Source organism: Ictalurus furcatus, chromosome 14 (genome assembly GCF_023375685.1).
Source record: "Ictalurus furcatus strain D&B chromosome 14, Billie_1.0, whole genome shotgun sequence".
Taxonomy (NCBI): Eukaryota; Metazoa; Chordata; class Actinopteri; order Siluriformes; family Ictaluridae; genus Ictalurus; species Ictalurus furcatus.
The window spans coordinates 21181951-21195762 of NC_071268.1; the positions used below are offsets into that span (position 1 = coordinate 21181951).

A 13812-nucleotide genomic window follows, 5' to 3' on the forward strand; every position below is an offset into this window, starting at 1 on the left:
TTAATTTATAAAATTTTTGACATGCGCTTTTCTGGATTTTTTTGTTGTTATTCTGTCTCTCACTGTTCAAATACAACTACCATTAAAATTATAGACTGATCATTTCTTTGTCAGTGGGCAAACGTACAAAATCAGCAGGGGATCAAATACTTGTTTCCCTCACTGTACATGCTTTCATCCTAGAGGGCAGTGGTCAACTGACACACAAGCCTCAAATCAGCCTGTACATGTTGATTATGAAACGAATAATCATTCAGGAAAGATCTGAACTGAACACTTCAGAAGTCTACTTTTTAATATACTTGTTTTACATTTAGTAATGCAAGATTATTCTCATAAAAGAGAATTGCAGTGCAACACATTAAGGTTTAAGGTTAGCACTGAACTGCTAATTGTTGAGTATGCGGTTCATTAAGCAGTGCATGAGGGAACTAAAGACCATTCCCACAATAGCTATCAAAAAGACAAAGAAGGTGCACTAGACTTAAAAAGGGCAGATTCTTCGAAGAGTTTTGCTAACTCTCGGCTAATAAACTTTTACACGAGCACTCTGTTAGGTTTCACTGAAACCAAATGATGTGATGCACCAAACATAGGCGTGCGGATTCATTACTACTGTTCAATTAGATATTCAGAATCATTAACAGTTTTCACAATTCCAATAACAGTGTCATTAGTCAAAGGTACTTCAAATGAAACAAACCTGATGATAGTCATAATTCACCCTAACAATAATTTGAGGTTTGCTTAAACTTTATTTCTAAAAGAGAAATACACAAGTAAAATACTTTATGTACAAAATCTGTGAAAGCAAATGGTAGAATGGAAAATAGGACAGCAGCAGGGAAAGGAGGCAGTAAAGCAAATACACTGTACGTTCAGAGAGAATATTCTCGTTCTATATTCATATTACAGTATATGATGGAGTACAGTGAGCAGTGGTAATATGGACCCTGAAGATAAATGAGGTAATTATAGCTATACTACTACACCAACACTAGGGAAGGTCAGTAGAGAAGCTTTATACTTAAGTTCAGATACAGTAGTATGTCCTCTGTTGGTGAATGAGAGGTCGAGCCGTGGAGTCTATTGAGTTGCTGGTCATTAGATTTCAAAGAAAGTCTTATGAGTTATGTTTGTGCACAGATTCTAGAGGAGATCGTCCTAAACATCAGTTTCTCATATGCCCTTGTCTTGTCACAGAAAAAGGCATACTGAGATAAATAAGATATCAGCCAAAGTTACTGCTGAAAACTCTTAAGTTGATCATTGGCAGTCTAGATACTGTGGGTGGAAATTCCATGCACACCTCAGAAACAGGCGTGAGCAGCTTAGATTCCAGTAATAGGATATTTTTTCTTCATTTTTACTATGTTCCTCTGCTTTACCACGGCATTTAATACAATCATTCAAGGTCTGATCCACTCCAAGCTCTTCTTCTCAGCATAGCAGCCTCCACCTGTAACTGGCTCACCAAGCTTTCTGAGTGGTACGAAGCAGCAGGACCCTCACATCTGAAACTCTAACCATCAACACTGGATACTTCTATTGTTTTTTGCTGGAGTCACAACAGCATAGAGCTGAACATGCTCAAAATGATGGAGCTGGATTTCAGAAGGTACCCCATCACTACCTCCAATTATCATACTGGACAAGACTGTGATGGCAGAGGAGACATTCAAGTTCCCAAGGACCACTATCTACATGGGAAGCCAATGCTGACTGTACCGCCAAAAAGGTTTAGTAGAGAATATACTTCTCGTGACATTTCAGCAAGCAACCTACTACATGAGCTGCTGACCCAGTTCTACACAGCCACCACTGAGAGCGTGCGCACCACCTCAATAACAGTCTGGTTTGGCTCTGCAGCCAGTAATGAGCTGAAGAGACTGCAATGTATTTTCAGGTCAGCTGAAAAACTCATAGGAAGCAACCTGCCCTCCCACAAGGACCTGTTCTTCTCCAGAGCCAGGAAGTTGGTAGAAAAAAAATATTATTGACTCCCCGCAGCCAGACCTCCACATATTTGTAACTCCTTCCCTCCAGCAGGTGCTTTAGATCAATGTTCATCAAAAACACCAGACAGTGAAAACGATTCTTTCCACATGCAAGCACATTTATGAACAGTCAATTCCCTCAAAATGTATGGACACAATGTATGGACAGAACAATGGCTTGTCAACTGTAAATTTTTTATTGGTTGAAAACCTGGTGCATTATTACATAACTCAATGACTGTGATGCAGTCACAGGTATGTGTATATCGAGGTATTTGCAACGTCTTTGAAAACGGCTCAGCCAATCAGATTTTAGAACTGAAATTATCCGTTTTATAAATGCCCAATAAAATGCGATTCTGGTTTTATTTTAGAATAATGATGAAGACATTGACACTGTTAAATAGCACGTTTGCCTCGCACCTCCGGAGTTGGGGGTTCGAATTCCATCTCCACCCTGTGTGTGGGGAGCTCGCATGTTCTCTCTGTGATTTGGGGGCTTCCTCCGGGTACTCTGGTTTCCTCCCCCAGTCCAAAGACATGCACTGTAGGCTTACTGCCATTTCCAAATTGTCCCTAGTGTACGAATGGGTGAGTGATTGTGTGTGCGATTGTGCCTGCAATGGGTTGGAACCCCGTCTGGGGTGTTCCCTGCCTTGTGCCCCGAGATCCCAGAAAATGGATGGATGGATGGATTTGTAACAGGATTTCTGACACACTCTTGGCATCATCTCGATCAGGTTCATAAGGGAGTGTAGTTAACCTTCTCAAACAGGCAGTGCATCTGGCTTACCCGGTTTACCCCCAGGTAAATGAAAACTATGTGTTTGGGGAAATAACCTATTACTAAGTAAAACTACTTATTAATACATTTTGATTACAAAATAATTTTAGACATGGGCATTAGCTTCACTGTTGACATTCTAAGAAGCAAATTTTTATCTAGAAGCCTCGATCAAGATGTCTTTAAGATGACTGTTGTGTGATGACGAGTATCAGTCTCACCAGCTCTTATTTTTCAGAGGATGCAGACTGGCTACAACTTAAAGTTTACAAAGGTGTCATATATCAGAAACTGTTGTATGTTTATGGTTCCAAGCATGATTTGGGATACCATGACACGTCAAACATGACATAGATGCCTTGCTCTATGCATAGTGCAATGAAAAAGAAACGATAACACATTCATAGTTCATACAATAACCATACAAATGTACAACATTGGATGCTGTGAGGGTTCTGGAAAGTTCACACTTACAAATATGTGAAGGAAAATTAGGAAAAGTGTATTTTGGGTGTTTTTCTGTTTTGCCACCATGCTTCGTGGTAAACTAGTTATGTCCTTCTGTTCAGATTTCTTAGTGTTTTTACTTTTACTTGGATATATCTAACATCAGGCTTCCACTTTGATCCTGTTGATAGCTGGGACATGCACATTGTCTGGCACAAAAAAGTGCAAACAAAGTGTTGGCAGCCCCTGATAACCACAGAGAGAAACTCCAGGGGATTTACTTCTGAGACACTGTAGAACTAGGTGAGCTTTTTGGTTCAGTGAGTTGGCAACTTGATGTTGCTGATGGCTGGAACATGAAACGAATCGGTCCAGCAAAGGGAAAATAACAACCTTGGCAGCCAATGCTGAAGGGCTATAGTACTGAGTGCATCCCTACATTTTAAATACCATTGTCAAATATGTAATTACAACGTGAAATATTCTTAGTCTGTCCTATGGGAAGAAACTGATTTATTACATGCACCTGAAATGATGCCTGAGAATATAACGACCAGATAATTGTACTGCTTTAATTATATTTTAATGATCTCTTATGCTGGGGATGAATACATAAACAGGTAATGGATATAAGCGTACCTGTGATGTGTATATGATACTCGTCCTTGAAGATCCGCTTGCAGACTGGGAGTTTAAATTTTAGCTGAGTTGTAGATAAGCCGGGTAGGTTCATATCCAAATCCCCCATGAAATGGGGAAACTCCCAGTCCTGTAGAAAGAAAAAAAGAAACAGTTATATGAGCAGCGGATGATGAAGTTCCTAATTTAGAGTACACACAAGCTGGAAACCAAATTACAAAGCAGTGTATATATAAAAAAAGAAGTAGATAGAAAGATTATTCACACACTCCTTAAAAGTCCTTCTTTGACTCTTACGGTTCAGAGAACTTGCGATATTTATGAATTCTTCTGACATTTATTCACAATCAGAAAGAAAGCCCAGATTCTGTTGAAGGTTTCTGCATGGCCCTGCAGTGACTAGTGACATTAAACATCAGATGAGGAGATGTCAGAGTCGCCTATTATCTGCCCGTAGTGCCACTGATATAGGAGAGCATAAACCCAATCAAAACCTACACAGCATGTGGATGATGTAGGAGCTCAATAGCTGCTGATGACATATGACTGTAGCTTTCATATATCAACATGAATTATGACATAAGCTCATCTTTTGGAATGGAGAGAAAAAGAAATAGAATAGAGATGTTTGATAAGAAAGAATACAGGTGTTAGAAGTTGAATTTGAAAACATCAAGAGATCCCTTTAATTAAGTAATGAATAGACCACAGCAGGGCGTGGTGCATGTGCAGCACATTCCAAAGTGTTTTATTATGCTTATTCCACAGAAATTTGCCTAACAAGCCCTAAAAATTGTTCATTTTTTTTAAAGAACAACGGACCACACATTTTATCTCAGTTTTTATTACAGTTATGTTAATTTAATGGAATGTCCATGAAACAAGTTCATTCCTGTTAACACTTACATTATAGCAGCTATAAACAGTCCTTCCCTCACCAGCCTCTCTTTTTGTTCTCTCTCTCTCTCTCTTAAAGTCAAACTGCAAAGCCCTCTGTCCTGAAGATTTACTAACACTGGTGACTCCTTCCAAATAAATGTCTCCTCTCACATTAAACTTCACTACAACAACAATTACACCTTTTTCCCCCAAATCAGTTTATTTGGAGCATCCACCGTACACCCACCTGTGTAAGAAAAGATAACATATTGGAATGAGCTTTTTGATGTATACCTAGCAACCGGCACTACTGTTAGAGCTGCTGTTATAGGAAATGAATCAACACCCTTCTGACAAATCAGAGTCAACAATGCTGTGGTTTCAGACAAAAATATCCTCCTCTATTTAAAAAGATGATAATTACAGTCTCTTCCTTCCCTCTCCTTCTTTCCACTAGCTTCAGCTCCTGCTTTCAGTATTAAAAGTGAGAAATAAACCTAAAAGTATTATATTAAATAAAAAGTCTTGTAAATCAGCTACAAGTCAGGGCTGAAGAGGTTCTGTATGATCAGGGTCAACAAACAAGGAAAGTTAATTACTCTTACAGAGAATGGAGATTAACCGTCACACACAGAGAGTCATCCCCGTATCTGAGTCCTCAGTGTTTATTGACTGTGCATGTGAGGGAAAGAATGGATCAAGGAGATATACGTTCCAGATGTAAAGGGCTAATTGAAATCGTAAATAAGGCTAATAAACATGTTTGCAAGGTACACAGGGCTGCAAATGGAAAACAGCAACCCTGGACATGTATAGAGTATAGCATATTGAGCAGAATTCAAGGTCCTATGTGGGCGGACTGTACTTTACTCTAAATCAAAGTGAGGTGGCTCTGTGAGGGATACAATATCTCAAGGCTAATGGGCACAGTGCAGTCTCTAAGTAATTGGCCAGGGTCATGATTTTGTAGATTTGCATGCCGTTATCTCTCAACGTAAGGCCCAAAGATGTGCCAGATTCAGTAAAGCAGGCAATCACAAGGTTGAAAAATGAGACCACATCAGAGACAGTGGTGTGTTTTGTACTTTGTAAGGAAGAACTGGTCAAGGATACTATCAAAGGCTCACAGATGTGTTAAAAAAGACGAATACACCAGAGGTTTTACCACAAGATGCCCAGCACTGGCCTCCAGAACAGGAATGCAAGGTTGCAGTTTAAGCAGAAGCATATCAAATAATTCAGTGTGTACAAGATAATCGAAACTGCATAGATCTAACCAAGTACTTCCAAAGAATGACAATTTACTCTGCAACAGCACTCTCTTTACACTTATACCACTAAAGAACTAAAGTTTTTTCAGGTCTAAATAGTTGAATGTTCTTGACTGAATAAATTATCTGACTTGATACTCACTAAGAATGAATTCCACCGAAGGCATTGACAATAAAAGCCCCACAACAAACTACAATGAAACACTGGGTGCAAAATAATGGCTACACAATGGATCTGGGCTGGCAGAAACTGAAATGGTTTACAAGTACTAATCACCGCATTTTTACTCAAGACAATGATAATTAGTTGATTAAAATCTGACTGAAATAGTGGAACACTTTACAAAGTGTTGTGAGGTATTTTTCACCTATTTATGGTTTTTTAAGTAGTTTGAGGAAAAAACTATATGTTAATAATTAATATAGTATATATATACATATTATAGTGCAATTATTAACGTATGGTCATTTTTCCTCAAAGTTTCTGCTTTGAGATTTGATCAGTGCTTTGCATATACGAGGAATTCCACGAGTAAATTTATTTCATACCACACAGGGCTGTGAAATTCTCTAATCTGATTGGTGTAAAGTGTTGATTCATTTTATAGCAGCTGTGACAGGAAGGCAAATCAGAGGATTATATGAATGTACTTGTTCTAATGTTATCATTTCTATAGTAACAACTTACTCACAATATCATCGTTGGCAAATGTCTGTGGTATAAGAGGAATAAAAAACTGCCAGGCATTTTGTTATCAGAAAATAATCGACTTTGTCCTGGTAATGCCTCAACCTGTCATTGATCATTTCCCAATAACATCACATCTGTCATGTTTTATTCCCAATAAATTCCCAATCATTCTCAATGCTTTCTCAGATTTCTTAGACTTTTTGGAATCAACTATAGAGCTGTTAATTATTCTGGACACACCTCTAAGTGTCTCAATTAGCGCAGGCTTTATTTCACAGTTATTTACTGTATATATTAATTTTAGTGTAGATTAAAATTTTTAATGGTAGTGTAAATGCTAATACTTTCAGGTGACATTATGAATTTAATCCCACTTTACTTAGCACAATAGCATTGAGTATTCATTATATAATACAGGTTTCCAAAAACATCCTTCCAGTCAAAACGTAATGTAAATATTCAAGTATACTGGGACATTATCATGCACATAAATTAGTGACACACTATAGCAATCCACCCTTATACATGAATCAGAAAACTCAAACACAATGCCAGAAACACATACACTGGATTGTGATCATTGAGATCCTCAAAAAATGCACAAAAATAAAACTGTTTCAGAGAGCATAAAGTGGATAGAGAGAGAAAGGGAGGGGAAAAAGAGGGAGTCAAGGAGAAGACAAGACAAAGCGAGAGGAAAGCAGAAGGATATAAGAGTTAAATGGTCATCAGAGAGGGCAGTGCTTCACCTGCATGACAATGAGGAGGTCGAAGACAAGAATAAAGGAGGCGAGGAAGGCTCGAGACACTTCATCGCTAGGTAAGAACCCTCGGTTTAGATTATCCCAACTAATCCAATCTGTACTAATAACCAATACCACCACAGAGGTCAGGGAAAACAGCACTGTCCTGAGAGAGAAAGAGAAAGAGAGAGAGAGAGAGAGAGAGAGAGCAAATTGTGTAAGTTTCCTGATGATGCGGTGAAATTTTAAATGTAAGTTCTTTGTTAATATGCGGTTATTCTTGTAAAAAAGAGAAGAAAAAAAAAGAGAACTGATATAGTCTTTGATCTCCCACTTCCTGCTGTTCATTAGAAATTTAGGCCTGAATTAATTTTGTATGCAACAGTTAGAGGAAATCAAAAGCTAGCGCAGCGTAATAAACGAAAGCTTAATGAAATCTCATTATGAAAAACACAAACGTACAACTACTTACCCTTGCATACAATTTGCAATTTTCAGTTAAGCATTAAATACACTACCAACACCCCCAACCCCATAAGCACCCCCCCGGTCTGTTTGAATGCAATATCATCAGTTACATGACAAAATGCATGCAGATCTGAGTTTAGTTAAGAAGAGGATATGCAGGAAGTCTACGAAACAAATCTATGGAAGTAAAGAGAATAATGAAAATATAGTATTGCTCATTTGTTATCAGGTCTTGTTCCTTCACCAAGTATTATGAGCTACTCTACGATGCTGAACAACCAAACAGCTTTTGTACACGCTTCAGTCATTTGAACTGTTACACTGAGACCTGGCTGTGACTCCAACGTGAGATAAAAATCTTCATAATCTTCACAGCGAAGACCCACGGCTTCACCTATTTCACATTATACTTGACCAGTTTCCTTTTCCTACAATGCACTGCACTTCTCTGCTGTAACACCAGTCAGCTGACAATCAGGAGCTGAGACAGAGAAACCCTCGAAACTGGAACTGTCAAATGCTGCACCAGATGGCAGGAGAAATCTAAAATGTCCTGACTAATGACTAATGCTTGGAATTAAGCCATGCTCTAACCATCCCAATGTCTAGTTAAAGGAAAGGTTTGGGGGAAAATCTAATTAGCACCTATTGTCCAATTACTTCAAATATAGTTGATCAGCCAGGAGCTACAAGGCTAAAGTAACAGACTGATAAATAATGGAATCCATTCACCACCAAGTAGCATCATGCTGCCTCAATTACACATACATATATATATATATATACATACATACATACATACATACATACATACATACATATACATATATATATATATATATATATATATATATATATATATATATATATATATATATATATATATGGCCATGGTGGCTTAGTGGTTAGCACGTTTGCCACACACCTCCGGGGTTGAGGGTTCTTTAATAATGCATATATAAAATATATAATAAATTTCATTTATCATTAATACTATTCACAATAAACAATTCTTCCACTATGCAATGCCTTTACAGTAAATGTATGCTTTGGTTGCTAAGCAACATAACAGACAAATATTAGGGCAATTCATGGACAGAATAATGTCTTAAGTGTAAAGGTTTTATTGGTTTCAAACCTGGCGCATTAATACAGAGTTCAGTTCTTTTGATGCGGACATTGGTGTGTATGTGTATATCGGGGATTTTATAATGACTTCGAACATGGCTCAGCCAATCAGATGTCCGAACCAAAACGATCCGTTTTATAAATTAATCACTGGTCATAGTTTCCATACTTCGTATCAGCATTGGTTAGCCATAAAAATCATTTACCAAACATTTCTCATTTGATTTGAGGTTAGTGTAGAACTTGTATAAGAAGTTCCTTGAACTGTTGCTTTAAAGCAACACGTTAAACTTCTGAGGAAACTTCTGTGCTGTTGAAAGGAGTATGCACGCTGATTTACTATCATTAAAGTTCTTCACATGTACATGCACAAACCCACACAAATGCACCAAACGTTTATTACAGGCTACAGTGGCCCTTTTTCAGTAAACATCCTCCAACTGGCTTACAGAAATAATAGTATCTCACACGCTGCTGCCTGTTGATTTGACATGGCTGTCATGATTTCCCCAGAAATCCATCACCTGAGGGAGAGAATCATCCTGTAGCTCACCAGAACAGCACGATTCTGTTGTTGCCCTGTTTCCAGAAGCGACGAGCTGTTCGTCCCCAGTCCGGGTACAGTGAGTCCTGCAGCATCATGTCTGTCACCTGACAGAAAGAGAGCGAGAGAGAGAGAGAGAGAGAGAGAGAGAGAGAGAGATGGATCAGTGTTGGTAATTCTGTGCAAATCTGATGAAACTATGCTTAGTACATGTCATAACAGTTCGGTACAGAAATGTACGTCTTAGCAATTATAAACATATTGAATATACTGTATAATGTTCATCTCATGCTTCTTATCATGAGATCATTTTAAAACAAACAAAAATATTAAGCCTATTTCTCGACATTTCACCTATTAATAATTGTTAATAGAACAGAAAATGTTGCATATTTCAAATGTTTTTTTTTCTAGAAAGAAGCTAAATTATTTTATTTATTTATTTAGTTTTCATTTTATTTCTACTCAAAACTGGGTACAAGTCGTGCTCTTACCTTACACTGACATGGATATGGATACACACCATTATCTTTCCTGTGCTGTTAACTGCTTTAAATATACTGTATGCAGCTTCAAATATTGGTGTATAAAAGCAGCAGAACCATGTTGGATTTCAAATTTGGGTCATTGCATTTTTTAATTCTTAAGCACTGAAATCAGCAGATGGATATATGGAAGAAATCAAGACAGAAAATAGATCAACTATTATTTTGGTGCATCCACCATAGGAATGTTAGCAAACAGAGACATAATACAACTGACAGTACTTTTTAATTCATTGTTTTCCCTCTTGCTTTTTTCTAAAAGTCAGACAATCGAGTTCCCCGTAGACGGATTTCATAGTCGGAGCACGCTTTTGCTGTCAAAGTTTACTGCTGTTTGGGAAAAAATATCACCCGTGAGGAATCAGTAAAAGTAATTAAACTCAGCCGCCTCTCTATCCTCTCCGGTCCTGTCTCCCTCTGCTTCTCTCTTTTTCTATGCAAATCTGGCCTTTTCAGGATGACACATTTTGTCCAAGGTTAGCGTGTCGATAGATTAGTGTGCCCTGAGGCAAGAGCACAGCATGTCTCCTCACTGGGGAGAGACTGGCATCAAATCTCTGTGCTATGGCCAACAGTGTGAAACCGCCTGTGTGTGTGTGTGTGTGTGTGTGTCCTCCTTGGACCATGACACATACCACCCCCCACCCCACCCAAATAAAAAAAGGCAAAACCCCACAGAGGAGAAAGGGAGGTCGTTAAGAAAGAGCTGTGCTGAATTAATAGAACGAAAAAAGCCTTGCAACGTTTCGATTCAGCACTTTCAGAGGCTGTTTGCTCTTTCTCTTCTCTCTCTCACTGTATCTCTCACTCTTCCTCTAACTCTTTTCTCTCCCTTCCTGTCAGGCATACTAATGTAATGTAGGCAGCATAGGGTTGTCAAAGCTGAGCCCATCCACACCCACACACCTACACATTTATGCATACACAAACACACTGTCACACGGACACACACATAAACAGCCCAAACTGATGGGGCTACTCATCCTCTAAAGACATTTCTGTCCCCCAGGATCCCTAACCCAGCTGAGACAAGACAGGAGACATGGGCACGGCACGCTTGTGTGTGACTCAGAATGACTCTTGCTTGTGATCAAGTATAAACCTCATTAAACACACTTTTTTTTTTTTCTTGAGTTCTTCTGATTTCATGGTATAAGAAGGAGCTAGTACTTTCTTCACTGAAATACATAAGTGAATATATATTTAAAAACTTTTTTCCCCTGTTAAACAAGAAATAAAAATAGAAGTGCATGAATGTAGAAATAATTCTGACACATGATCTGATGGTTTTGCATAACTGTCATTAGGTTATAAATGCATGGTATAAGTTTACAAGTGCATCTCAAAAAATTAGAATATCGTGGAAAAGTTTTTTTTTTCCTGCAATTTAATTCAAAAAGTGGAACTTTCTTATATTCTAGATTCATTACACATAAAGTGAAATATTAAAGCCTTTTTTTTGTTTTAATCTTGATGATTACGGCTTACAGCTCATGGAAATCAAAAATCCAGTATCTCAAAACATTAAAATAAAGAATTTATAATACAGAAATGTCAACCTGAGAAGAGCTCTAATCAGATAATGAACTCAAAACACCTGCAAAGGTTTCCTGAGCCTTTAATCTCTCAGTCTGATTCAGTACACATAATCACAATCATGGGGAAGATGAAAGTAAATTGTGCATTTCATTTGGAAATCAAGGTGCCAGAGTCTGCAGGAAGAGTGGAGAGGCACAGAATCCAAGTAGCTTGAAGTCCAGTGTGAAGTTTCCACAGTCAGTGATGATTTGGGTGCCATGTCATCTGCTGGTGTTGGCGGTTGGTTGTGTTTTCTCAAGTCGAGAGTCAATGCAGCGTCTACCAGGAGATTTTAGAGCACTTCATGCTTCCATCTGCTGACGAGCTTTATGGAAACGCTGATTTCCTTTTCCAGCAGGACTTGGCACCTGCCCACAGTGCTAAAACTACTGGTAACTGGTTTGCTGACCATGGTATTACTGTGCTTGATTGGCCAGCCGACTCGCCTGACCTGAACCCCATAGAGAATCTATGAGAGACACCAGACCCAACTATACAGACGAGCTGAAGGTCGCTATCAAAGCAACCTGGGCTTCCAGAACACCTCAGCAGTGCCACAGGCTGATTGCCTCCATGCCATGCCGCATTGATGCAGGAATTTGTGCAAAAGGAGCTCTGACCGAGTATTGAGTGCATAAATGAACATACTTTTCAGAAGGTTGACATTTCTGTATTATAAATTCTTTATTGTAATATTTTGAGATACTGGATTTTTGATTTCCATGAGCTGTAAGCCGTAATCATCGAAATTAAAACAAAAAAAGACTTGAAATATTTCACTTTATGTGTAATGAATCTAGAATACATGAAAGTTCCACGATATTCAAATTTTTTGAGATGCACCTCTATATATAATCCAGGTTAATTGTACACAATGTGATGATTTAAGTGCAGTGAAAGCCATCCTACACTCACAGAGCCCTTTATTAGGAACACCTTTACACCTACTCATTCATGCAATTATCTAATCATCCAATCATGTGGCAGCAGCACAATGCATAAAATCCTGTAGATACGGGCCAGCTGCTTCGGATAATGTTCACATCACCCATCAGAGTGCAAAATCTCATCAGCAACAAACACCCAGTTATTCCACTAGAAGAACACTGGAAAGTGTGCAAGGTTGGCTTTCAAAGCAACTGCAATGTTTTATGTGATCTGGCATGTAATATTATGTTTATGTTTATTGAGCAAAATACAGAGGTGTAACTGAAAACCAGCTTACCATCCACGCAGTCACAAAGTCTCCCATCCACGTACCAACGGCAGCCATTTTCATAAAGCTCTCATTCCTTATGCCCATGTACTCCGTGACCATGTGAGCACTGCAGACACAGGGAGGGAGAGGAGGTGAGGAATATAGAAGATTTATGAAAAGTACATGGAAAAAAGGCCACAAACAGTCATGAAGTGTCATGATGTTGGCTGTCACACTTGATCGCTTTCCATTTTCTTCCACACACAAAAAGAAAAAAAAAAACCCAAACATTTCAAGTGTAGAATCAGACATTGCCTCTTTAGTTGAGTTCACAATCACACAGAATAAAACACTCCACCCTGACTGTAGCTTAATCTTGGCCATTAGAAGACAAGAACTAATAAAATTAACCTGAAAATAACCAGAGACAGGGAACTTGCGGTTCCATGGATGTGCTGAAGATGACGGAAGGAACGCCGCTGATCCTGCATCCTCCCGTCTCGCTCCCAGCGCTAAAGTACTAATGTCATTATCCTATTAACGAACACAGACTGCTTTAATGGGCTCTCATCTTAATGAATGCCAATTATCTGTCCCTTCCTGTTTCCATTAGCTGACATTTCCTCCCCATAGCAGAGCATTACATCCACTCAGCCATTAAAGAAAGAGCTGGCAATGTGATTATTATTCAACAACACACCTTACACCACACTCATTTTCTCTTTATTCATTCATGTGACTCACTGTACAAACACCGTATTGCATCAAACAACTGGCAAACTGCCATCGGTGTCCGTCGTTAGGTATGCATGGTGTGTTAAGTGCATCTGTATTCCATTGTTTAGGAATGAATAGACGCAAGAGGTATGGATGCTGATCAGCACACTTTGCTTGTGCATA

General features: G+C 38.6%; 1 protein-coding gene across 1 annotated transcript in view; it reads right to left on the bottom strand.

Moving 5' to 3' along the window:
- tmem117 (transmembrane protein 117) overlaps positions 1-13812 on the bottom strand; it is a 54558-nt gene that overhangs the window by 3552 nt on the left and 37194 nt on the right. Inside the window, exons 4-7 of the mRNA XM_053641840.1 lie at positions 12940-13039; positions 9601-9698; positions 7458-7617; positions 3868-3997 (exon numbers count right to left, since the gene is read on the bottom strand). Coding sequence (XP_053497815.1) covers positions 3868-3997; positions 7458-7617; positions 9601-9698; positions 12940-13039 — 488 coding nt within the window. The remainder of the gene's footprint in view (positions 1-3867; positions 3998-7457; positions 7618-9600; positions 9699-12939; positions 13040-13812) is intronic.